General features: G+C 42.5%; 1 protein-coding gene across 1 annotated transcript; it reads right to left on the reverse strand.

Moving 5' to 3' along the window:
* Nucleotides 1–70: 70 nt before the first annotated feature.
* LOC104930115 (fructose-bisphosphate aldolase A) lies at nucleotides 71–6,686 on the reverse strand. The gene is made up of 8 exons (XM_010744824.3): nucleotides 6,491–6,686; nucleotides 5,004–5,120; nucleotides 4,406–4,672; nucleotides 2,873–3,033; nucleotides 2,538–2,621; nucleotides 1,703–1,877; nucleotides 1,408–1,607; nucleotides 71–637 (listed from the first exon to the last, which is right to left on the reverse strand). The coding sequence occupies exons 1-8, from the start codon at nucleotides 6,669–6,671 to the stop codon at nucleotides 542–544; spliced, it is 1,281 nt and encodes a 426-aa protein (XP_010743126.3). The 5' UTR covers nucleotides 6,672–6,686; the 3' UTR covers nucleotides 71–541.
* Nucleotides 6,687–27,663: the final 20,977 nt, after the last annotated feature.

Consider the following 27,663-nt stretch of genomic DNA (forward strand, 5'->3'; position numbering starts at 1 on the left):
AGCAGCACATCACTGCTAACTTTTGAAATGATTAAATGTACACAAAGTGAGGAAATGACACAGGACAGGATCAGTCGTGGAATATTTTAATTTGAAGCTCTTCCAGTGTATACACTCTAATACTTTATATTCTTTAGAAGGTCCTCTACAAAGTGTCCTTCCAGCAGTCGGTTCAGTTGAATGAAGGCACGTGTGCTTAATGTTACAAACCACACATGGAACTACACACTGAGGACAGCTCTGCAGGATTTAAGTGCACAAACAAATAAAGTGACACAGACACACCGAGTCCGGCCGCACAGTAACACTGACCTCACAGGTCAAACTTAAAAGGCAGGACAGAGCTACATGATTTATACTTATGGGCTTATGGGTAACATAGTCATCTTTTAAAATCAAAATGTTTTTCTGTCGAGGCTCTCATCACTAATGGATTGACATGGAATGGCTGGTGAGTCTGGAGGTTGCAGCCTGGTCCAGCTGGATGGGGTCTGAAGGAGTGGAGTGACGGTGTGGAATGGGGGTGGAGGAGAAGTGGAGTTTAGTAGGCGTGGTTAGCCACATACAGAGACTCTTGAGCTGCTGACCCCTTGTCTCCAGAGGACACGTACTTCCCTACAGCCGCCTGGCTGTTATTCTGTGGACACACACAAAGCAAACCATGATCAGCGTCACAATGTTCACGACTTTACATGACCAGCTTTCAACTGATGATTTAAGTCTCTGACTTTTATTGTTAAATCACGTGCAGAGGTGTGGAGGTCACAGAGTGCTGACTGATAACTACACTCTAAGAATGTTTCCAGCAAAAACATCTGGCTTCTGTAGAAAGATGAAACGCCACACGACTTCCAAATTTGATCAATAATCAATAAATTCTGATAGAAAAAATAACATCACAATAACACTAAGTGTTAAGCAGAGGTCCAGAGGTAGTAAAATAGCAAATAGCTTATCACTCTATAAATACATAAGTGATGTATTAATCTATAAAAAGTGATGTATTAATCTATAAAGCATTAATACATCACTTATTAACCATTAATAAACCCATTAACACAATCTAAACAATGCTATTAGAAAGTAAACATTACATGTTCATAAAAATAGTTATTATTATATGACGTCTGTAATGTTTTTCAGGCCAACCACCCCTTCTCTCTCTCTCTCTTTAACACACACACACACACACACACACACACACACACACACACACACACACACACACACACAGCTAGTGTAGCTAATTGGCTGAGTGTTCTGGAGAAGTGTTGCTCAGTGATTAAGCATGGACAGCTCACTGATGTGACTGCACAAGGATTGCACGGGTAGCTTATCATGAGTGAATGTTTTTTTTTTTTTATGAACTTATCTATCCATGGACTCCTCTTCCTCCTCCCTCCTTACCAGGGCTCTCTTGATGTACTCTTCCTGGCAGGCCTTGCCATTCTCCGGCTTGCCTCCCCAGGCCTTCAGTGCTGAGGCCTGGAGGGCCCGGCCGAAGGAGAAGGTGAGGGCCCAGGGCCGGTGCAGGGGACACTGGTTGATGGCGTTCAGGTTGATGGTGGCCTCCTCCTCGCTCTGACCACCTGACAGGAAGGTCACACCTGGAGGGGGAAGAGAACGTACATGAGTGAGGTCAGGTGGAGATAAAGTACTGACATGAGAACCGTGTGTGCAAACATCTCAATGTTCGTCTCACCTGGCACAGCGGGGGGTACGGTGCGGCGCAGAGCAGTGACAGTTGCCATGGCGATCTCTTGAGCGCCATACTTTTTGGGGCAGGAGTGTCCGGCGGTCACCATGTTAGGTTTGAGCAGCGTGCCCTCCAGATAGACGTGGTGGTCAGACAGCGCCTTGTAGACAGCTGCCAACACCTGGAAGAGACAGAGAGAGTCAGACATCTGGCACGGCAGTCAACTCTTCACCTCATGAGACTTTGCTTTTTGTTCCTGAAGTGAAGGTGACAGCAAACAGCAGCATGACGTGGGTATTCTGTCTGCAGCAGAAGACACGCTGACATCAACATCTGTCCGCCTGCTTTCCACCTCAGCTGTGTCTCTGTGACCAGATGATCAGAAGAACAGCAGAGTGGAGACGATCCAGGAATGTCTCACAATTCTGTCATTCTAAACTTTTGGCCATCAACATGATTTAACAGCTGTCAGAATCATAGCAGCTTCAGCTGATATATTTTATCACTTCTAACAGTAGTGATGATGACAGACCACCTATAAACTCAGATCCGTCCATTATCTGTAACCGCTATAAACTCATATTTCAGTTCTTATTGCTGTCTTCCTCGCCTTGTGCCCTGAGATCATCTTTTTATAGCATACATCATAATCATAGTGCCTTCTCACAAAGTTCCTTTCCTTTTCTAGAAATGCTGCTGTGGAACAAAAAACAGTAAATGACATGATCAGACATGACCAGTCAAAGTGAAAATATGTGCCACACAGCTTGTTTTTGCCAACATGTCAGAGAGAGGGTAACGTTCCTGCTTTAGTCCGATCATCACGTCAGAGATTACTCACCTTCTCGGTGACGTACTGGCAGCGCTGCAGGTCGTGGTCCCCATCTGGAAGAATCTCAGGCTCCACGATGGGCACGATGCCATGCTGAGGAGAGGTGGTGGGAGGGTGGGGGGGTCATGACAACAGACAATAGCACTTCCCCTGGGCTCGTGAATTGTGTACCAACTGTTACAGGGAACCTCATGGCTCAACTGTGTATTGAGTTGTGTAACAGCTGTTTGTGTTACATCATCGCATTGACAGACAAGGGTTATTTACCTGAAATCTACATGTGTGTGCTGTTTGAATATGTGTGTGTGTGTGTGTGTGTGTGTGTGTGTGTGTGTGTGTCTTACCATCTGGCAGATGCTGGCATAGCGGGCCAGCACGTTGGCGTTCTCCATGATGGCCAGACTGGACGGGGTGGTTGGGGTGATCTTTAACACACATCGCCACTTGGCAAAGTCAGCGCCGTCCTTTTTGTACTGAGCGCAGCGCTCGTAGAGCCCGTCCAGACCTGACAGAGACATGGCACAGACGGTGGGTTACAGTGATGAAGGGAGGTGTGGAGCGCCCCCCAGAAAAATATGAATGAGGCTGAGAGCAAAGAGTGTTTAAGCTTGTTTTAACCATGTTAGTACTTCTAAAATATTGATGTTTAAGTGTTCTCTGCTACTGTGGATCCAGAGGAGGGTAAACAGATGTTGGAGCTATCATGTCTTTGTTAAGAGTTCAGTTTGAAGTGTCTCTATGAACGTTACTATTCTTAACTCAACCAGCCACAGCAGATGACCTCCCACCAATGAGCTGAGCTGAGGTTCAGCTCAAGCTTTTTCCTTGCCACTGGCAACAACTGCTTGCTCATGATGAAACTGTCGGACTCTGTAGATTATATTATCAAGAGCACAGTCTAGACCTGCTCTGTATGGAAAGAGTCATGAGATAACTGTTATGAATTGGTGCTATATAAATAAAATTGAATTGAAGTGAGCTGAACTGTATCAGAGGGAGTGTGTTCTATCTGTAAGAAGAGAAGTGTGTGTATTTCATCACTTTTGAGAATGTGTTTAACACACACAGTGTTGCAAGCAGTAAGCAGCTAAAATGCTGAATGTCATCATCTGTCCTGAGGCCACAAGCTACATATGAAAAATACAATACATAAAATATATTTATGTCTTATTTCATTAAGAGTGTGATGAGAAACATGAAATGAGAAATGTGTAAGTAGAGTGAGGTTAATTGAGGTGTTAGTGGGTGTATTCTGTTTCACTTTGGACAGAGGACAGGCTAGCAGTTTCCCCCTGCTTCCAGTCTTTATGCTGAGCTAATTAAACCCTGATTAATCAATCAATCAATTAAATCCTGACTCCAGCTTGTTACTCACTGGTGTTTGGGAAGATACTTTGAAACTGTGAAGCTTCAAGCTACTTTTCATCGGTGGTTAGGTTGTGACAGTCGTTTGTCAGCTGCTCCTGACGTACAGCAACATTTAAATCATCTGTGAGCTTTTTAATCTTCACAGAAGTGACCATGCAGTGAGAGTGATTAGTCTCTCTGTCCTGATACTTAGTGGAAATGTTAAATTTAATGAAATAAAATATAATTAAACTTGTAGTGCTCCTTTCCAACACTGCCAGTGCTTGACATACATCCTGATCACTTCTCTAACTGTACAGTTGAATTTAAATGTCGCTGTACTGCTCTGTGTTTATCTTATTCATATTGTATGTGTACCTGCTGTTGGTTATGTAAATGTGCAGCATTCCTCCACTACACATCCCTTTAAAGTAATGGTAATCAGTAATCCATACCATTTGATTAGATTTGTCTAGAGCACACGTTAAGTAATCTATCTGCCCTCGTTGCAGTAAACAGCAGCTCTGTACCCTGAGTGGTGGTCTCTCCGTTGGTGCCGGCGAGGGGAACCACGCCCTTGTCCACCTTGATGCCCACCACCATGCCCTTCTCTTTGACCAGCTGGGGGAAGGGCTTTCCATCGTCCGTCTTCTGGTAGAGCGTCTCGTGGAAGAAGATGATGCCTCCGATGCAGGGGTGGACCCGTTCATCAGCGGTGAAGAGGAGCTGGCGGTAAAGCCTCCTGTTCTCCTCCGTGTTCTCGGCGTTGATGCTCTGGAAGCGCTTGGCGACACTACCTGGAGGTGCCAGGAGACAGGCAAGACGGGTGGAGTGAGAGATACTATAGGTTATAACAAACCAAACATATAAACTGAACAATACTTTGTCGAAGTCTTCTTTCTAAAAACCTTTAAGGAACCGTTTTAGTAGTATCTACCAGTGTAGTTGCTGTTTGCAAGCCCCCCACCTCACAGTCTCATATTTGTTCTCAATGTTTTTAATGGGATTACTGTGACTGAACTGGGCTGTGGTTGGTTGTGGTGGTTAACAAGATAAGTGTGATCCTGTTACATGTCATTCATTACTGCCCCCTCTCTGTGCAGGTCACACGGTCTGCTGCAGTCGTACCTGTGGATTCATCAGCTGCCAGGATGCCTTTCCCAGCAGCCACGATCCTCTGAGCGATGTCACTGAGCTCCTTCTTCTGCTCAGCACTCAGGAAGGGGTACGCGTGAGTCATGTTGACTGGGAGAAAGAGAGAGACCAACGTTAACTTATTTCACTGTAACGGAAACAGAAGATTTTCGCAATCTTACAAAATCAAACCACAAGACCACGGCATTATTGTCCACATGTGTAAAGGAAGTGTGAAGAGAGAGCAGAGAACATGTTCTTTATAAACGGTAAAACATTTCTCTGCAAGGCCTGAAAGCTCGTTACTAAGAGAGTTCTCCACTCTCTTTTTATTTATTCAGATGATTCACACAATATTTCTTCTTTTTTTTTAGCCTGAAATGTTTTTTGTGAGTTTTCAGTCTTAACACTGCACAACCTGTTTAGCTTAAGATTGTGCATTTTCTCTCTTGTCCCTTACTTCTGTGTTTCCAATCTATGCCACTTCATCTGTTTTCTCCACATTTCAGATAAAGATACTGTTGTTTTCCCCTCCATCATCCCCCATTTATCTGACAAACAAAGATATTTGAACATTAACTTCTGTATTTCAATTACAAAGGAAATGTCCTTCCATTTGAATTACATAGGTTTAATATACATTAGATAACTAAAAAATATGATGTGCTGCTTTTGTCAGGTGCCATTTCCCTGTTAAACTCGTCACAGTTGTTGCTTGAGTTGTTAAATGATAATTATTTCACATAAAAACAAAGATTGGTTGAACAGATGACAGACAGTCTGTTTCCTGTCCTCTTTGGAGGAGGTCGACGCCTATTGAGGACTAAACTAGCTCAAAGTTCGGTTCGAGTAGCAAGACAGGCTGTTTTACAGTCTGTCAGTGACTCTGCGTGGAGGACTGGGACAGAGTATTTAGTTGTATTGTCATTTTACATGTGAATATAGACATTTCTCCTCGCAGGACGCCTCGCAGAGAAAAGTGCGTCACGTCCTTCCCGCTGATGAAGAACTCTCCTCTCTCACACCAGCTGAGGCTCAGCGACCTGTTCACACTTCTACTGACGACACCTGACACACTGACAGCTTCTCGTACTACACTGTGTACACTGTAGTACTACTAGTACTACAGTAGTACTACAGTGTAGTACCGCCTGAGTACTGCAGTAATAACTGTAGCAGCTTCCATTACGGCACTTCCGTGTCCTCGCCAAGCCATCACGGTGACTTTGAGCTGGAGTTCCCAAGTTCAAATGGACGGCCAGACTAACTGCAGCTTTACCGTGATACTATGTGGCTTCAGGAAGACATTATCATTTTACATACAATAATAACATGTCATAATAACAGCAGCGTTACGAAGTGCTTTTAAATGAAATAATAAAGACGTAACAGGCTAAACTGTGTGAGGTGAACGTGAGTGAAGCTGTCCTCCTCTCAGCTCTGTGATGTTTCAAAGTCTCGGGTGGATAAATCAAACTCACCAGGCTGATGTAACGTGCACAGGATGAGCGGAGACAGATGCAGGAAGCTGCGGCTGCGGCTGTAAAATGGAGAGATGGAGCCGGAGAAGGGCGAGCAATGAGCTAGGTCAGAGGGGCGAGACCTCACCGGGGAGGGGCCAATCAGAGCTCGGCTTTCAGCGGGACTGACACAACACTTCATCCAGTCAGAGGATGCTGGATTATGTCGTAGCGCTGTGACAGTGATGCTGAGACAAATGCTGTTTTATACCCTCAGTGTTGTCTTACAGGCACAAATTCCTTTTTACCTTAAACCGACTTGGCAGTAAAGCTGTTTTTGATTCTGATTCTGATGAGTCGATCAAAAATCTGTCAGAAAACATGAAGATCTTTATTAAATGTACCTATCCTATAAAGATGACATGTCCATGTTTCAGATCCCACCAAAAACAGAGGAGAAGATTACATACACTGGGATTAAAAGCCAGCTCAGCTCACTACATAAATCTCAGTTTTTGTCTGTATTTTTGTCAAGAAAAAACAACACTGTTGACCTTGATCTCAGTTTTTAAGGTCAAGGTCAAATGAAATCACTACAAAGAAAATATGCTAATTTGAAAACATGAGAAAGGTTCATCTGTGTCTGTGAATACAGAAAGTCAGATGTTCTCTGCTGGTGCTGAGGCCAGGGGTTTCAACATGGCTGTGGATGTTGTGTTACATCACTGCAAACATCTTGGGCTTGTTTTCAAATTCTGTCTCTGGATTTTGGAAGATCTTTTCATCTAATGAATTTCTCTAGACCCCTCTGAGGATGGCAAGTTATTTGTATGTAAAATAGCCTGATTTACCTCATTAGGTCAACGTGTCACTGAAGTTGTATTTTAGATTCTAGGCAGCTGTCTGAAGTAATACATGTTCAAACATGTCAAGGTAGTGTACAGAAAATGCATTTATTTCAGAAGCCAATGTGAAGAACGTTACAATGAACAGCGTGCTGGCTGCTGTTTAAGAGCTTCCTCAGGCGGGAACGTCGAGGAAATGCTTTTGCCTGTAAAACACAGCTGCGGGCTTAGGTAACCCTCGCTACCATGCAGTTCGAGGCGTACGTGTGGATCCTCACATGCACAATACGTGACTGGAGCATCATCACACTGAGGAAAACCCACCAGTAGTCATTCAGAACTGTGGCTTTCATGTCAGGTTTTCCATCGTACACTATACACTTATAATGCTTTTATTTTGAAATGTCTGCAGTTCATCTGATCCTTCACCTCAGAGGCACGAGTGCAACATGTCGAGGTGAAGCTGACTGTGATACAGATCAACATCTCCATCACAGACTGCTTTTGTCCTTGATACATACATGATGATGTCTCTGCCATACTAATGATGCATGTGTTCAGCCGCCTCACTAAAATCTGACTAAATCCTGTCACATTCATCACTTGACGAAGAATCATTGGCAGAATAAGGAATCAGCTACAGCCTGTGACCCTCAGTCATCCAGACAGTGTTATGTAACGCAGCATCAGCTGTGCTGCTCCACAACAGGAGCGATGCTTTTTCCATTGAGGATACAGAGACACTTTGTCAGCTCACTGACACACTGATAGATTTTCATTAAAAACAGTAAGAGCTGCTGTTATTTTTAGAAATGTCACATCTAAATGCTAGTTCAGAGGTCTCTACTTAAAGCAGCACTGTAACATTTCGACAATAAATAACACATATTACATTATGCACTGACGTATAATCAGGTGAGTGGTGTGTCTGTCAGGTGTACGTCTTGCGTACCTGTAAGATGTACATAACGTTTTACAGCACTAAGTGACACACCAACTATTTCTCTGATTTTGTTGGATCACATTTTATGGAGAAAAGGTTTCTGGTTTTCCCTCTGACGCCTCAACTCTCTGTGATTTACAGATTTTCCTGATGGACAGTAAAGTAAGTAAGGATTTTTTCAGGGGGAATGCAAACAGGGAAAAACACCAGAATGAGCAGCAGAACTGGAGGAGGACAAGTGGGCAATGCAACAGGGCTCAGCAGCCTCTAAAGACATAATGGCAGAGAAGAGAGCAAAGAGCACAAGAGATAGCTAAGAGAAGTGTGAGCAATAGTGGTGTGTCAGAAGTAATGTAATCTGAACAAATACTCAAGTACAGCTGTCCATATTTACCACAGTGATATTAAACTTTGAAACTGGGGGCAGCTGTAATGGAGAATTTATATTACATGATTGTGTGTTCTTTTAAAACCATATATAGCCATGTTTGATCTCAGTAATATTCAAAAAGTTTTTTTAAGTATAACACTGTGTGCCTTATAGTCTTGTTTAGTTTTCAGTACCTTGCACTTAGAAATCTTTCCCTCATTTATGCAAGTTCTTTGTAGAAGTAGTTTGATGTATAAACTTGACCTTGGTTCTCACGGTCCAGCAGAGCTTGTTAGTGAGGTTTGATAGTGATGAACACATTCCATTGTAGCCACCTGCTACAGTTAAATAAGTAAATCATAATAATGACGAATACTCCTTAGAAGTGTATAAGAATCAGCGTGGGACTGCCCCACCCTGAACATTTTCTGCAGACTGTCTTGTGCATTTGTAGAACTGTTCCTCTTGCAAGAATAAAATGAAAAAAAACCTTTAAGGACCAATTGATTGACTCAAGATCCTTATTTTGTGTCGGTGAATTGCTTTCCAGAAATTTCAGCAACACAGCAAATCACAAATGGTAATTCTACGTCATGTGAATGTTTGTTTGTCTATATGTCCTGTGTGATAGATCAGGAAACTGTACCCTGCCTCTTGTCCACATAGAGCTAAGATTGGCTCCAGCCCCTCACAAAGGATAAGTGATGAAAGAACCGGTGATGCAGAGGAAGACACGTCTGCTAGATGAATGTTTGGTGCGTTTGCACGTGACAATACATCATATATGTTAAGAAAACAGAAAAAAAAGAAATAGAAAAAAATATATACATGGCTAAAACTGAACTCTGAAAGACAGAGAGCAGAAATAGCAATAACTCACTGAATGTGATAGTAAGTGTAACACACATTGGATGCATCAGGTCATTGTAGCACACACGAAACATACAGACACAACAGAGTGAAATTCCCAGGATGTGATCGTTTGAAGAGCAAATGTAATTCAATGTTTGATTTTCTGGGAGGGTTTTTGTCCTTCAGTGCTGTAACCAAAATAAATTCATGCTGAGCAAAGCTGCTGTTCTTCATTGAACAATGTGCCATACCAGGATATCAGGTTTAAATAGTTAGATATAAGGTGTATCATATTATGCACTGCTCTTTCTCTCTCTCTCTCTCTCTCTCTCTCTCTCTCTCTCTCTCTCTCTCTCTCACACACACACACACACACACACACACACACACACACACACACACACACACACACACACACACACACACACACACACACACTCCTTCACCTGCAGGAGAGCTTTGTGACTCAATGTTTGTCTTGGCAACCTCACAGCTTGATATGATATACCGGGCAAATACCTAGAAGAGGCTGTTTTCTAGATCCTTCCTATAATACTTCATAAGTCATAGGTTCATTTCCACAGTACTGCTCATGGCAATATGTTTACACCAAGTTTAAACTGCAGTTCCTCCAATGGTGACTCACCAGTCAGTCCATAAGTCCATAGGTCCCCATGTTAAAATGTCTAACTTCACAGCAGAAATAATTCAATTCAATTCAGTTCATTTTTATTTATATAGTGCCATATCATAACAAAGGTTATCTCATGACACTTTTCATAATATTATTTACAGAGACCAACAGTTCCACCATGAGCAAGCACTTGGTGACGTGGCGAGGAAAAACTTCCTTTTAACAGGCAGAAACCTTGAGCAGACCCAAGCTTATTGGTAGACGGTCTGCAGCAAAACATTAACTAACTATAAACTGTAATGGAGATATGGTATCAATAATGACAATAATAATATATGTAGTGGACGTCATGCAGGACCGCAGCAGCTATGATCCAGAACCTGCTGGATGAGAGAGCACAGAAACTCCAGGGAAATTATAAATAAAATTGAATTGAAAATTGTACTGAGGGTGAATTTTTATACAACTCACCTGTTCAAATTATATTAAGGCTTAAACTTATGCAGAATTAAGAGTGTGGACCCTTCATTCAGACTTACTTACCTCCACCCACACTCCACCTCTTTGCCAATTTTTAGGTTAGCTGGTGCAGGTGGAGGCAGGACTACAAAGATGGAGTTGACCAGAGCCATCACACTGAGCTTCACAACGGCTCTTCAGAAACTTGTTACTACGTCCATGTTTTATACATACTGTTACAAGGCACGGACACAGGACTCAACTGCAGGACTCGGGAGGCAGATACAAGAGGTAACCAGTCTTTAATTACAATCCATGGTTCGGTACACGGGAGATCAGTCAGGTAAGGCAGGCAAACAATCCAAATGGGTGAGGCAAAGGCAGGGTCCAAAAACAGGCAAAGGTCATAACCGAAAAGCACACTAGGGAAACGCTGGAAAGTAGGACGCATGGTACGCTAACAATCTGGTACTGGGGAAGGGGAAACAAAGGGTTTAAATACACCGGTGATTAGGGCATGACAAACATAAAGCGGGAAACTGGGAGACTGGAGTAGGAGGAGCAGGGACTGGATGTGACACATACATGTTTATGTCTATTGATTGCACAGCAAGTGCACCTGGCTCATATAGTACTTTTTTCTTTTCTTCTTATTATTTATTGTTTATATTGTATGTATGTGTGTTCCACCTTGCTCAGTGTAAATTGGAAACCATCTTGTGTGCTTATAACAAAACACTGAGTTTGTTTTTGCAGCACATGTAATCAGATATTTATATTAACTATGGATCACACAACTACTGGTATGTGAAAGAAGTGAACGGCAAACCAGAGCTAACAGAAGTGAATACTGAGAGCAGGTGTGCAGGCAGGTCTGGAGGTCAGGCCATGAGAAAAGGTGAAAACACAGTTTGACTGTTGGACATGGAGGGAACAGCTGCTTCTGAAATAACAGGAGAGCTGGTGACAAATAACAGAGGTAAAGGTGCACAAGGAGTATATCAGGGTCTAAAAAATGAAACATGAATTAATAATAATGTATAATAATATGTTATATGTAATAATTAATAATAATATGTTATGTATTATGGTAAGCAAGAAAGTCTGGTAGTATCTTTGCAATAAAGTACTAGAGTAATCAATATTATTTATATGAGGGCAAATCATAAAAAAGTTATCTCATGACACTTTCATACAGAGCAGGTCCAGACCGTATGCTTTAAAATATTATCTATGTTATAAGATAGTTAAATATGTGACTACAACATATGCAACATATGTGATATGTGATAGTTATGATAGTTGACTATGACACCATTTACTGATGAAATCGGACACAAGAGCATCAGTGAGGTGCAGCGCTGATGTTTTGCAGTAAGATCTGGCTGTTAGAGGATGGAGGCTGAGGTCAGGGCGTGTCTCAAACATCACTGTATGCTGGAGCATTAAGATTAAGATTAAAGGTTCCAAACTATGAAAAAGAACAAGTCATAAGAGTGTGGACAGGGCTGTATGTTTATGTACTTAACAGTCCTTGAATTGATCCTACATTAGTGCTGTACTGTAAATGATGTAAGATTACATTTATACCTGCACCTAACCTTGTCATCCAGGGCATATAACTTGCATTTTTAATGTATCTCACTTGATCGCGACGAGACGAGCACCCCAAAATTCCATCTGTTCGACTCCTCCATCACTGTTGTCAAGACAACACAGAGTGCTGCTGAGACAGGCAGCACTCTTGGGGTGACTCTACACAACCTACTGCTGATCTGCGATCCTTCAGGTTTGAGCTCTAAAAGCATTTGTCAAGTGAAAACTGTTCTCACCAGGGACTCAGCCCAGTTTCTCTTTTGAGTTTTAACCATTTCTCATCTGAAAAAAAAACAACAACTCCTGCAGCTAACTCTGGATCTGGTGTATAAGCTTTGTAGGTATCTGCAGCCTCCTATCCCCAGGGTAAGGGTGTAGAGTTTACAGTTAAACCAGGCCGGTCAAGGTTTTGGAGGAAGTGTGGAGGAAAAGATGGAGGGGATGAAACCTCGACCTGATGCAGGTCCATCTCTGCATCCATCTGGACACCAGTGGAAACACCAAGGTAATTGTGAAGGAGTTAAGCACTGGCTCCATACCTGGCCACACAGATCTTCTCTGCCACGCATTCTGCCTACCACCATGCAGGCTTTGGATAATAAACTGAACTGCCTGCTGCATCGGTTTCCAAAGAGAGATCAGGATCTGTAATGTCATTTGTTTTACTGAACTGGAAACTGGACAGGACTCAAGAGAAAAAGGGGGAATTGGTGCTTGTGGTGGGAATATGACCATGCGATCCCATTCCCACTCTCTGATTTTGAGTTACTGATAATCAAATTTAGACTGCATTTTCTACTAATGGAATTTACATCAATTTACATTTACGTCATCATCACAGTGGCCTGCTACCATCTCAGGCAAGCACAGAAGCAGGAGGTAGTGCGGGTTGTCCATTAATTAGATAATCAGTGGTTCGATCCGGCTCCTCCAGTCTGCATGTCGAAGTGTCCTTGGGCAAGATACTGAACCTAAAATTACTCCTGAAGGCTGTGCCATCAGTGTGTGAATGTGTGTGAATGGTTAGCTCCTCAAACTGATGAGCAGTTGGCACCTTGCATCAGTGGAATATGGGTGAATGAGATATGTAGTGTAAAAGAGCTTTGAGTGGTCGGAAGAGAGATATATAAGTACAGTCCATTTACAATGTACAGGGCTCAAATACAATCACATCCTTCTCCTCGTGCTCACATTTTGTGCTCGCTCACATTCTGCTGCTTTCTTTCAAAATCACATGCTTGTGCTTACATTTCTTCTTCTTGGACACAAACATTTCGCTCTCACTCAAATATGTCCTGTGTGCCCAGATCTAAAGTCTACACGCTCAGATCTAAAGTCTGTACTCTCAAATCTAATGTGCTCGACTGAAGGATGTCCCTCCCTGCGCTTAAAATAGTGTGTTTCACCAGCCAATAGGGAGACAGCTAAAGTGTGGCCCAATCTTGGGTACCCTTTTTTACAAACAGACCATATACCCGCGTAGGGGCGGGTATATGGTCTGTTTGTAAAAGTGCTTCTCTCTTAAAATACACCAAGTTACCATATTAACCAGCTGTTTGAATCGTCACCTATTTAAGACGCCAGTTTATTTATGTATAATTAATCTTAAGTAATCCTAAAAAGAGTTATCATAGTTCATCGATCATAGTATCATCGTTTAGATTTTTTCTTTCTATTAGCAGGATATATTTTATATACTATAAATACTCTTAGCAGCATAGCAATGTTATGACAGTTGAATGGTTAATCATGTTACTATCTATTGTATTTTGAACCATGGGACACCGGTTCGCATTCCGGCCGCCGCACTCGTGCTGCATGTCATATTGAGCACAAGCATGTGATTTTTGAGTTCAAACACATATTTTGAAAGAAAGCAGCAGAAAATGTGAGCACGAGGAGAATAAATCTGAACACGTGAAGGAGAAATCATACTCTCAAAGTGAAAATCTATGCTCTTGAATAAAGATAGGATCATTCTTTCATAAAAAAAGCTAAAATGCTCCATACAGCTGAGGGGAAGTGCAGAGTTTGTGATAATTCTCTGTGGGTTAATTACTAAAACTGCACATAACATTTACATGGTCATTTGATCCATTGCACTGTTCATAGTATTCTTTAGTGGAGCTTTAAGTTGATATACTTTTAATTTGTAGATCTGATTTATACATATTAGATAAGACATCCAACACTGATACACAGCAATTTAATGTCAGTCCTAAGACCCTGAAATGTATGTATATACAGTATATAGTGTATGTGTGTTTATGTATGGATACTGTATGTGATACCACAGAGCTGTACCACTTGGTGGCAGTATTGAAGAAGTTTTGGCCTGACTGTACTATCTGCTCTCACTGTGAGTTAGTTATTGTTAGCTGTATTTGCAGTTCTCCTGAAAGCTGAACTTGACAAAGTTAACCACCACTATTCTTTGCACTTTTCAAATCTTTTTCAAAACAAGTGTGCAACTCTGGACTAGATGGACTGATAGATAAATGACAAAAGAAAAGACAATATATAATGTGAGTGGGGTAAGAGAGGAGATAAATAGGGATGTGTGTAGGTAATGGAGACATAGCAAGGCTGCACAGGTAGCTGCTTGTGAAGCATCTGGCCTGGACTCCTGGACAGCAAAACAGGGTCAGGCCATCAGGACGCTCTTATTCAGGTCTTCTGGGTTACACCAGCTGGGTCAACAACATTACTTTTTATCAACATCAGTATTATCACCATGACATTCTTTCCAACACAAATATTCTTTAAAAGATATTTTGACAGGTAAAGACGCAGACATGAGAGGGGTATGACATGGAAAGTCTGCAGAGTTGCAGACATGTGGCACGTGCTGAAACCATTCAGCTACCAAGGCACTCAGCACTCACATTTTATTGTCTAACTCGATACTGACTGACCCGTCAAGAGCCTGACTAAATCTGAACCACTCCCAGGCCCTAAGGAGGGCTCATCTGGGATTGGCAGATATATGGGCCCAGGTCATCTGTCCCCCTTACTGCCTTTGGCTCAGGGATTGTCTGTCACAGACTTTTGAGCACTTTATTTACACTTTGAATAAGTCTTTGCTTATGATTAAAAAAAAACCCCAGCTTTGATAGTGGAGCTGTGAATTTAAAAAATCTGCTGCATCACTCTAACCGTCTGTTTATTGTCCCAGAAGCACATAAGTGTCCAAGCTATGTGCCTCTCTCACTCCCTAGTTTCTCCTCTGTGTCCTCTCTTTTCATCCAGGCTTCTCTGTGCTGGACCATCGGCCGTTTTGGGACCTCTCTCTGTCCCCTAGCTGTCGGTGCCTCATTCCAGGTGTTTTGGATCTGGATCTTTGTTCTCCAGTAGATTCAGCCTCTCCTCTCTGTGTGTTTATTTCCTTGCTCCTTTCTGTGTGAACGGTGTGCTTAAGCTTTGCCTCGAGTGTTTATTGTGGAGAGGAGGTTCAGTCTGTCTCACAGCACCTGGAAGTGGCTTAACTTCCTCCCAGACCCATTCTTTGTATATGTTTACAATATATAAAGACAGAATGTGGCATGCTGTACAGATTGTGAAGCCCCCGGAGTCAAATTTGTGATGTCTGATATTTGGCTATATAAATATACAGATTGATTATTGTTGGTTAAAGTTTTTATGAGAATTCCGTGCTTGACCTTGATTGAGTTTCCCCATTCTTCTGACATTAGCCAATCTATTGGGGTGCCCCAAGCTCTTGTCCTCCAGGTGCTAGCTGTAGGGCTTTTTAAAAGTGAGTTAAAACTTAAATAAAGTCTGGTCCACAGGAGCTGGTTGTTCTAACTCGAGGCTGCAGGGCTGCTGTGCCAAAAAACAGAAGAACTTTCTAATTCAAAGCTCTAACTCTGCAGTCTTCATCGTTACATCAATCAACATCACTTTGAGTCCTTTCAAGATGAGATCTGATGACACCCACACTCACTAAATGATTGATAACAAAACTGAAATGCATCATGGTTCATTTTCAAGGACTACAAGTGATTTAAGTCAGAGACCGAGACAATGATAACACGTTCTCACAAGCTTTTGCAGGTTTTAGACACTGACTGATGAAGTTTTTCCTGCCTCAAATGGTTCAAATGTACACTCTTCAAAATTATGCTCACCATGGAAGGGCTTGTAATTCACTTTGGGTAGGGGAGTTGGGGGAATTTAAACAGTGGGAAAGATGAGATAAGAAGGCCTTTTTAAAGTGTCTTTATGAGGCCATGAAGCTCACTGCTGATTAATTCATTTATGCCTGGCTTTGTTTCTGAAAATATTTCTGGTCATTACTTCGTTCCGAGCCCACTGAAGGGAGAAGGTTATAACAACTATTTAACCGAAAGCATTCATTCTCATGTTATTCAGACCCTTGCTCGGACATATTGATAAGTGCTTCATACATTATATGGGGCTCACTGTGAGAGACAGACAGATTGATAACTGCACATCATTGTGAAAGCATGGTTGGAGAGGAAATGGTTTCTGAAAAATGACAAAGCAGGACGTGAGAGGGAAAAATGGGCCGAGACAAAGCCCGAAGGTCCAACTTTTCAGTTTCCCCAAGGAGATATTAAAATAGAAAAACTAAACATTTAAAGGTGCCATATGTAAAATTGTGAGGCGCATATTATTTTTATGTATTAATCACATTTTATTGCTAATGGATGCACAGGTTTTAAAGTAAAACATGGTCTTGGGCAGATAACATCAGCTAATTCATACAGACTGTCAGGGCTCTGTCTTCGCGTAGCCAAGAGTGATGCAAGGTAGAGGCTAGCTAGCTAAATGTAAAGCCGATGTGATGTTGGCTGGCCTGCTGCGGCTTGGTTGTGTGGTGATGGTCTGGCATTGGTTGCTTTGTGGTGTTGGATGATTCAACACCACAAAACATTCAGACAGGATGTCCAGTTTGAACAACAGATCAATGTGTGAAAGTTTATCAGATGCCAAAACACTGCACAGTGAGTTAATACTGTAAGACAGGCATTTCTCTGGAAACGTATGGCATTCATGTCACAAGGTAATCTACCATGAATAAATGCTTGCACACATCTGACTGTCTACAGAGCGCTTTGCACGATTTGGTCATATTGTGGACCAGCAGTAAACTTGGTTCAGACATTTTGCTCTGTTTTGGCACCTCTGCAGCATTGACTGACTGAGTGCATTCGAAAGAATAATGACGCAGAAGTTTGTTTGAATACAGTTCTGAGCACCAAGTAAGGTAAAGTTAAGGGTAATATTTGCGAGGCAGATCCTACTCAAGAATCACCCAACATTCCCAGGCCACTTATGATATGTAATCCCTCAGCAGATTCTAGGTCTACCCGAGGGTCTCCTCCCAGTTGAATATACATGGAATGGGAGGCATTAATGTGCACCACCTTGTTATCAAGAGACACCTTTAATATAAACTCATTTTGTGTGCTTGTACAAACTCATTTCACTACTCAAAACCCATGACCATACGACAAGAAGTCAATTTTACTTTGATATCACAGATTTTTCCTCAAGAGACCTCATAGTCTGTACAGCACATAACACCCTTTTTAGACACTTAATTCAAATAAGGAAAAACTCTAAGGAAACTTTGGGAAGGTCAAAAGAAGAGGGATCCTTCTTAAGGACTCACAGACATAGATTTCATGTGAACATAGTAAAATTACAGTACACTACAGAGTATAGGTAATGACAAAATGATTCATATATTGCAAACAAATATGCTAGGAAAGATTTTCAGCACACCAGCCTATTTATTTGTGAAGCATTATGCTGCTGTCAGTCTTGACTTTCAATCTATATATGGGTCTGATCAGGTCAGCCATATTGCTTAACTCTATTTGCAATGGGTCTTATCCCCAGGCCTGTTTCTGACTGTCTTTGGTTTGTTTACAGAGTGAGTATTATTTGTCGAAAATGTTTATGTATGTCAAATTCATGTACACAAGAACGAACACATTGTTTTAAAGGTGCAGTATGTCGGATATTGAGCCATCTAGTGGTAAAGTTGGAGATTACAACCAACTAAATCACCCTTGACCTGCCTTAGAAATACAAAAGGCCCTATTAAGATAATGTTGGGTTTGTCTGTTCTGTAGAAACATGGTAGTTCTTCATGGAAGGGGACTCTCACTCTGTAGGCTCATTCTGAGGCAACACATAAACAATTACAGTTGTCCCTCGCTATAACGCGGTTCACTTTTCGCGGACTCGCTGTTTCGCAGATTTTTTTTGTGTAATTTTGCATGCTTTTTTTACAGCGTACTGTACAGTATGAACGTGCATTGTGTTCTGCGTCCTAAATTGACTAAGGGAGAACCGCACATGTGTTCTGCGTCCTGATTAATTAATGGAGTACTGTATAAAATGCGTGTAAAAAGATGTATAAAAGTGTGTGGTTAGGGGTTTTACAGCCTTAAAACATGTATAATAATTGTAAAACTTACTTCGCGGATTTCGTTTATTGCGGGTTATTTTTAGAACGTATCCCCCGCGATAAACGAGGGACCACTGTATTCTCATTTTCAGCTAATTACACAAATGAACTTGTGTTCTGTATTTTATAGATTATTTTTTTGATTTTCAAGCTTTATTTGACAGAGACAGCCGAAGAGTGACAGGAATGCATGGAGAGAGAGATGGGAAATGACATGTGGGAAAGAGCCACAGGTCGGATTTGAACCCCGGGCTTCCGCAGCAAGGACTGCGGCTGCTCTACCAACTGAGCTAAATGCCATCCCGGGGTACCCTTATTCTGAAACCTTGGTCTGACTCAGAGGAATAACATGTATTATGTAAGACTGGGCCTTTGTGTGGCCAACTGTATCTTAACATTTTCTGTAGTGGCAGGGTTTCAATCAAATTTTCAGTGGATTTTCATTGAGTGTGCCTGAAAGCGCACACTATATGTTATCCACCGCACCTCGCTTCTCCTCCCAGAGTTTTTGTCACACATACACAAAATGGGTTTTAAAACATGCGGCTCGGCCGGGAATTGATTGCTATGACTTTTGGCAAACGGTTTTGCCAAAAACCGCCAAAGACCACGCCAAAAAATGAATGGGTGTGTATTGCGAGAATGTTCGAGAGCTAGAGTGAGTGATGTCATCACTAGAGTGGAAAGGGAGAGAAAAAGGCGTCGAAAAATACATTTGTAAATTGTGATTGTGGCCGCAAATGTCAAGCTACAGAAATGATTATAGCTAGAAACGTAGGAAAATTTGTCGTCTCACTCACATTTGCCTGCTAAAGCTGTCAGATATATGGTTTTGGTGGGAGACACTAAGATGCGTCAGCAACACCCATCCACAGCCTCATAGACTGCCATGTTAAAAAGGCGGGAAATTTTCTGGAGGAAAGCAGAAGTAACGTTTCTCTGAATTGCTGTAGATGGCACATTTCTTCATTTATCGACACAAAACAACTATGTAGACGTTCAGGAAGGGTTCAGCATGCTCAAAGTTAAGTCGGTTCAATGATTGGAAATACGGTTTGGCCAGAGATCCTTCCTCTTCGAGGGATCAAATCAAATCAAATCAATTTTATTTGTATAGCCCAAAGTCACAAAGTACATTTGCCTCAGAGGGCTTTACAATCTGTACAGGGAGTGACACCCTCTGTCCTTAGACCCTCCATTCGAGTAAGGAAAAAACTTGCCCACAAAAACCCTTTTAACAGGGAAAAATGTGGAAGAAACCTCAGGAAGAGCCACAGAGGAGGGATCCCTCTCCCAGGACGGACAGACGTGCAATGGATGTCACGTGTGCAGGACAATCAATCAATGTACAGTCAGTGTCAGTGCTATCAATTAGCATTAGCCACTAAGAATTAAATACATGCTAATGCTACCATGCTAATGTTACCATGCTAATTAGCATTAGCCACTAAGAATTAAATAAATGCTAATGCTAGCATGGTAATGCTAACATGCTAATTAACATTAGCCACTAAAAATTAAATACATGTTAATGCTAGCATGGTAATGCTAACATGCAAATTAGCATTAGCCATTAAGAATTAAATACATGCTAATGCTACCATGGTAATGGTAACATGCTAATGCTAATTGTTAGTGCGTCAGCGCATTAGCCACTAAGAATTAAATACATGCTTGTGGTGTGTTTAGGCTGGGGGTTGGGCTCTCTTTGCAGAGATGGGTGTGGTTTGCTGTGGAGCTGACTGCACACACCTGAATCAGATCATCATCGTCTTCTCGAGCAGTATTTAGAGGCTGGCCTCCTGCATGCTGCTGCAATCTGGCAGCAGCATGCAGGAGGCCTCACCGCATCGTGGTGGCTCTCCCTGGCTCCTTGAGAGATATTGCAATTTGAGATTTTTCTGAGTATTTACCTATATTCTCAGCCTGCAGACTCCAGCTCTTTGCCCCCTAATTGCTAACATGCTAATGTTAACATGCTAATTAGCATTAGCAACTAAGAATTAAATACATGCTAATGCTAGCATGGTAATGCTAACATGCCAATTAACATTAGCCATTAAGAATTAAATGCATGCTAATGCTAGCATGTCAATGCTAATATGCTATGCTTAAGGTTAGGGTTAGGGGTTAGGGTTAGGGGGTTAGGTGTAAAGGCCAACTCACACCGGAGACAGAACGGCAGCGGAACGGCAGCGCCGCGGTCACCATAGCAAATAGCCGCCAGTCTAGTCAATGAGAGCACTCACACAGGGCGCGTCTCAGAAGCGTCCCAGAAGCGGCTCTCCGCGCCATGGTGCGCCTCCGCCTTCATGTAGCTTTTTACAACTTCACGGTGGCACCAGGTGATCAAAGATCGATCAAAGGGTCTCAACATGGACGATGAGACTAATTGTTGAAGTGGAACAACACACAATCATTTATGACACAACAGATGCTTTTTATAATCTTCTCCACAAGCAAAGTCAGCTGTTTGTTGTTGTTGTTTTCTTTATACACTGTATGTCCAAGATTCTCGCGTGATCTTGTGATCTCACGTGAATACGGCTGGCTCGCTCCGCTGCCGTTCCGCGGCTGACACGCATCCGGTGTGAGTTGACGCCGGGCAAAGGACGCAGCTAAACCGCGGCACTGCCGTCCGCTGCTGTAACGCCTCCTGTGTGAGTCACGTGTAAGTGGTGTAGAGAAAGGCTGGCGACAGCCAGCCTTGATATGCACGGGCCAGACTTGTGCTCCGCCCTCAGCCATCAGGTGCATCATCAGATCCTCCCCCTATAGTTTCAGACCTTCCGTTCCCGTAACTCCCATAACACAAGGCTTGTTGCCTTTGTGATGATTAAAAAATTTTTTAAATTAAAATTAACACTTTCTTGTGTTCAAAGTACTGTGACAACGACGACGACGTGCTTTACGGTGACGTATTGTGTCACTTCCGGTTATCGGTGTTACTGCCACGGTGCTCACTGCTCTGTTCACCTAGATATTTCTCACATCAACGATTATCTACTTATCTCTGCACTATCCTTTGACTTGTTCTGTCTGTGCACGAACAGGTCTCTTAACTCTAGTAACCACTATCTGATAGTTTTACCAGTTTCTGTTAGCCACACTTACTAGCCTAGCTATAGCAATGGCGTCTCTCTGCTCTCCTCCTCTCTCCTCTCCTGCTCTCTCCTGCCCTGTGTGCCACATGTTCAGTTACTCCTCGTCCTCCTTTTTAATGATAACGGTACTTGTAATAAATGTAGTTTATTTGTAGCTCTGGAGGCGAGGGTCAGTGAGTTAGAGGCACGGTACCGCACCACCGAACAGTCAGTAGCTCAGATAATTAGCCAGTCCCCTGTAGCCGGTGCGGTACAGCCACGGGTAGCTTCAGTTAGCCGTCCCCCGATAGTTCCCGAGCAGCCGGGAGGCTGGGTGACTGTTCGAAAGAAGGCATAGCCCCAAACTGAAGCCCACGGTACACCACCAACCACTCCACGTTTCAAACAGATTTTCCCCACTCAGCGTCACACCTGCTGAGAGGCCAACTCTGGTCATTGGCAGCTCCATAGTCCGAAACGTGAAGTTAGCGACAGCGGGGGCCATAGTTAAATGCATCCCGGGGGCCAGAGCGGGCGACATCGAATCTTTTTTGAAACTGCTGGCTAAAGATAAACGTAAATACAGTAAGATTGTTATTCACGTCGGCGGTAATGACACCGGGTTACGCCAATCGGAGGTCACTAAAATTAACGTTTCACCAGTGTGTGAATATGCCAAAGCGATGTCGGACTCTGTAGTTTTCTCTGGTCCCCTCCCCAATGTGACCAGTGATGACATGTTTAGCCGCATGTCGTCATTTCTCCGCTGGCTGTTGAGGTGGTGTCCAGCAAACGATGTGGGCTTCATAGACAATTGGACACCTTTCTAGAGAAAACCTGGTCTGATTAGGAGAGACGGCATCCATCCCACTTTGGATGGAGCAACTCTCATATCTAGAAATATGGCCAAGTTTATTAGTTGACTAAAACCATGTCGACAACCCAGAGTTGAGACCAGGAAGCAGAGCTGCAGCCTTACACGCTTCTCTGCGCCTCCATTAGAGCAGTTGCCCACCCAGTCCTTTAGTATAGAGACTGTGTCTGTCCCTCGTCCACCTACATTATTTAAAGATGAAACAAACAGAAGAGGAGTTCATCATAAAAACTTAATAAAAATTAAATCAACATCTCCAACAGTCCAAAATAAGAGAATTAAATGTGGACTCCTTAATATCAGGTCTTTGTCATCTAAAGCTGTCTTAGTCAATGAATTAATATCTGATTATGATATTGATTTGTTTTGCCTCACTGAAACCTGGCTGCAGGAGGATGAATATGTTAGCTTGAATGAATCCACTCCTCCAAGTCATTATAATACTCATATTCCTCGAAATACTGGTCGAGGTGGTAGAGTTGGAGCCATATTTGACTCAAGTGTATTAATAAATCCTAAACCTAAACTAAATCATAATTCATTTAAAAGTCTTGTTCTTAGCCTCACTCACCCAACCTGGAAAACATTGCAGCCAATTTTATTTGTTACAGTATATCGAGCTCCTGGTACTTATTCTGAATTTTTAACTTAATTTGCAGAATTTGCATCAGGCTTGATCCTTAGAACAGATAAAGTAATTATTGTAGGTGATTTTAACATTCATGTGGACAACCACAATGATAGTCTTAGTACTGCGTTTATCTCTCTTTTAGACTCAATTGGCTTTTGTCAAAGTGTAAATAAACCAACTCATTGTCTGAACCACACTCTTGATCTTGTTCTTTCATATGGCATTGAAATTGATAATCTAATAGTCTTTCCACAGAATCCTCTTCTGTCTGACCATTTTTTAATAACCTTTGAGTTTATATTACTGGACTATAAGCCTTTGTCCAGAAACTCCTACAGTAGATGTTTATCTGATAGTGCTGTAGCCAAATTTAAGGAAGTGATTCCTTCAGCATTGAATTCAATGCCATGTCTAACTGTAACAGAGGACTTGTCTGCTTCCTTTAGCCACTCACAAATATATCATCTTGTTGATAGTACTACAGGCTTATTACGGACAACTGTAGACTCTATTGCACCTTTGAAAAAGAAGACAATTAAACAAAGAAGGCTAGCACCATGGCATAACCAGCAGACTCATAAATTAAAGCAAGAAACACGTAAATCTGAACGCAAATGGCGTGCCACTAAACTGGAAGAATCTCATCTAGTCTGGCAAGATAATCTCAAAACATACAGGAAGGCTCTCCATAATGCCAGAGCAGCCTACTACTCTTCATTAATAGAGGAGAATAAGAACAACCCCAGATTTCTCTTTAGCACTGTAGCCAGGCTAACAGAGAATCGCAGCTCTACAGAACCATCTATTCCCTTAGGTCTAAGTAGCAATGACTTCATGAGCTTCTTTAATGATAAAATTATAACTATTAGGGACAAACTCCATCACCTCTTGCCCTCAACAGGCATTGATCTGCATTGTGATACAGCAAGTTTGGAAACAGCTGTAAAACCTGATATGTATTTAGACTGTTTTACTCCCATCGACCTTCATCAAATAACTTTAATAATTTCTGCAGCTAAGCCGTCAACCTGTTTTACCTCTAGTTGGTCATTCTTTATTGGATACGATTAATCTGTCTTTATTATCAGGATATGTTCCACAGTCCTTTAAGGTAGCTGTAATTAAACCTCTTCTTAAAAAGCCCACTCTAGACCCAGAGGTCTTAGCCAACTACAGACTGATATCAAACCTTCCCTTTCTGTCTAAGATACTTGAGAAAGCTGTAGCCAATCAGCTGTGTGACTTTCTCTATAACAAGTCTATTTGAGGATTTTCAGTCAGGATTTAGAGTGCATCTTAGCACAGAGACCGCGTTAGTCAAAGTTACAAATGACCTCCTAATGGCATCAGACAAAGGACTCATCTCTGTACTTGACTGGAACATCAAATTGGCATCAAAGGAACCGCCCTAAGCTGGGTTAAGTCGTATTTCTTAGATCGATCTCAGTTGTTCACCTCAATGATGAATCCTCCATGCACACCAAAGTTTGTCATGGAGTCCCACAGGGTTCTGTACTTGGACCACTTCTATTTAGTTTATATATGCTTCCTTTTGGGAACATTATTAGGAATCATTCTATCAATTTTCATTGTTATGCTGACAACACCCAATTATATTTATCGATCAAGCCTGATGAAACCAATCAGTTAACTAAACTCTAAATATGCCTTAAGAATATAAAAAGTTGGATGACCTACAATTTTTTGATGTGAAATTCGGACAAAACTGAAGTTCTTGTAATTGGACCCAAACACTCTCTTTCTAGAGACTTGGTTACTTTAGATGGGATCACCCTGGCCTCCAGCTCCACTGTAAAGAATATTGGAGTTGTTTTTGCGGTCAACACTTTTAATAGTAGACTTAAGACTTTCCTCTTTGATAAAGCTTAAAGTTAGGGCTGGCTCAGGCCATCCCTTAGTTATGCTGCCATAGGATTAGACTGCTGGGGGACTCCCCCTCCCCCCAGGGTTATGCCTAGCCAGGCACGGTATTGGTTGAAGATGCATTCACATCTCCCTTACCCCCCCCCTTTCCCTCTCTCCCTCTCCCCTTCTCTCCCTCTTACCATCTGTGGACATACATGTCTCGTTAATGCATATCACTAACCAAACTTCCCTGGAGTTTCTGTGCTCTGTCGTCCAGCGGGTTCTCGTGGATCATGACTGCTGCTGTGATCCTGCAGAACATCCACTACACATTTATTACTGTCATTATTGCTATCATATCTGCTACTGTAATCATTTTATCATTCATTGTAATTCATTGTCATTTTATCATTCATTGTGATTCATTGTCATTTTGTCAGTCATTGTAATTGTACAATATGTTTGTGTTGATTTGTCCTGTACACGTGACATCCATTGCACGTCTGTCCATCCTGGGAGAGGGATCCCTCCTCTGTGGCTCTTCCTGAGGTTTCTTCCACCTTTTTTCCCTGTTAAAGGTTTTTTGTGGGCAAGTTTTTCCTCACTCGAACCGAGGGTCTAAAGACAGAGGGTGTCACTCCCTGTACAGATTGTAAAGCCCTCTGAGGCAAATGTACTTTGTGACTTTGGGCTATACAAATAAAATGGATTTTTTTTTTATTTTTTTTATACCTACCTGTCTGTGGGAGATCTTGTTTTTGTAGCAAATAAGGGAGAACAAGGGAATAAGAAGTTGGCTGACAAATGGGAGGATGGAGTGTAAATCCCAATATCCATGTCTACAAAATACAGGATGCAGAGGGACAAGAGTTGTGCACAGGAATCTTTTGTTGTAGGTCAACTTCTTGCCACTCTCTGGGATGGATGAGAGTCAGGATGCCCATTCAAATGATCAGTCTTTCACCAGTGAGGAGTCAGGAAGACTGTTACTGTGGTGATGATGCAGTCTCAGTGTCTGAGTAATTGACCCAAGATGACTTCGAGTTTTGTCATCTGAAGTCCCACCTAAATCTGAGTCGGCTGATTCAGAAGAGCTTGTCCAGTCTAGTCCAGTGCACAGTTATGCTGGTGCCATTGCTTGCCCATCCATCTCCCCTGTACCACACTCAGATACTTCACACTCACCACATGCTGACGCCATGGTTCACACTGACCTGCATGCACACACTGCAGCTGATGGTCATGTTAGAACACGTGCAGGGAGAGTAGTGAAATCACTGAACAGACTGATAGAATCAATGGTTCAGAAACCATTTCTGAGGGGTTCAAACATTTTATTTGCGAGCCGTTCCCAATCTCTCCTTACTTTGCAGAGATGACCCTTGATATTTGGCGGTAATGTTAGGGGGCGACAAATTGTCAGAAACCCCACATCCTCTGGGGCCGTATCTCGGCGAGGGAAGGGCCGGGAGAGACGCGGGGGGCGTCGTCTGAGAGCTGTCACCGGTGTCTATCATATATCTGAAGCCCAGGCCTCTGGGACTCTAGGGGGCGTAGTTGGGAAAAATGGGTTAGGGTTAGGGTTAGGGTTAAGGGTAAGGTTAGGGTTAGGGTTAGGGTTAGGCTCCCCCTTGGTCCGAGAGACACAATCCAGGTGTCTACGGAAAGGTCTGGCCGAGGTGAGCACAAGTCTATTGGAACGGATTCTCCTGGTAGCTCCCCCGCCAAGCTAGGGGGTGACAAATTGTCAGAAACCCCACATCCTCTGGGGCCGTATCTCGGCGAGGGAAGGGCCGGGAGAGGCACGGGGGGCGTCATCTGAGAGCTGTCACCGGTGTCTATCATATATCTGAAGCCCAGGCCTCTGGGACGCTAGGGGGCGTAGTTGGGGAAAATGGGTTAGGGTTAGGGTTAGGCTCCCCCAAGTCACAAAACACATTTTGCTCAGAGGGCTTTACAATCTGTACAGGGAGTGACACCCTCTGTTCTAAGACCCTCGGTTCGAGTGAGGAAAAACTTGCCCACAAAAAAAACCTTTTCACAAGGAAAAAATGTGGAAGAAACCTCAGGATTATTATTATTATTATTATTATTATTTATTATTTTATTATGATATTGCACAATTCCAAGAATGATGAAATGACAATACATACAATAAATGATAGAATGGTTACAGTAGCAGTGGTGCCTTGATAGAGAATGGAGGTATATATATGGAGATACAGAGGTATGGTAGCAGTGATGACAGTAATGCTATATATGATGGAGTCGGGGTTAAAAGAGATGACAGCATCTTCAACCAATACTGTGCCTAATAGGCATAACCCTGAAAGAGACAGAGTCTAGCCTAGGGCTATACTATAAACCGTAATGGAAATATGGTAGCAATAATGACAGATCCATGAGAACATGCCGGACAAGAAAGCTCCCCGGCCCTCTTGCTACGGTCCTGCACGAGCTCTGCCCCCGCTCACTAATCAATTAATCAATCAATCAGTTGTATAGCCCAAAGTCCACAACACCATTTTGCCTCAGAGGGCTTTACAATCTGTACAGGGAGTGACCCTCTGTTCTAAGACCCTCGGTTCGAGTGAGGAAA

Source organism: Larimichthys crocea, chromosome XII (genome assembly GCF_000972845.2).
Source record: "Larimichthys crocea isolate SSNF chromosome XII, L_crocea_2.0, whole genome shotgun sequence".
NCBI classification, from domain to species: domain Eukaryota; kingdom Metazoa; phylum Chordata; class Actinopteri; family Sciaenidae; genus Larimichthys; species Larimichthys crocea.

Bases quoted from the DNA above. Each gene is read 5' to 3' on its own strand.
- LOC104930115 (XM_010744824.3), bottom strand. From the start codon at position 6,671: ATGAAGTGTTGTGTCAGTCCCGCTGAAAGCCGAGCTCTGATTGGCCCC. The intron at 4,673-5,003 runs GTACGACTGCAG...TGGCACCTCCAG, and splicing joins GGCAGCTGATGAATCCACAG to GTAGTGTCGCCAAGCGCTTC. The intron at 1,608-1,702 runs GTGAGACGAACA...TTCCCCCTCCAG, and splicing joins CGTACCCCCCGCTGTGCCAG to GTGTGACCTTCCTGTCAGGT.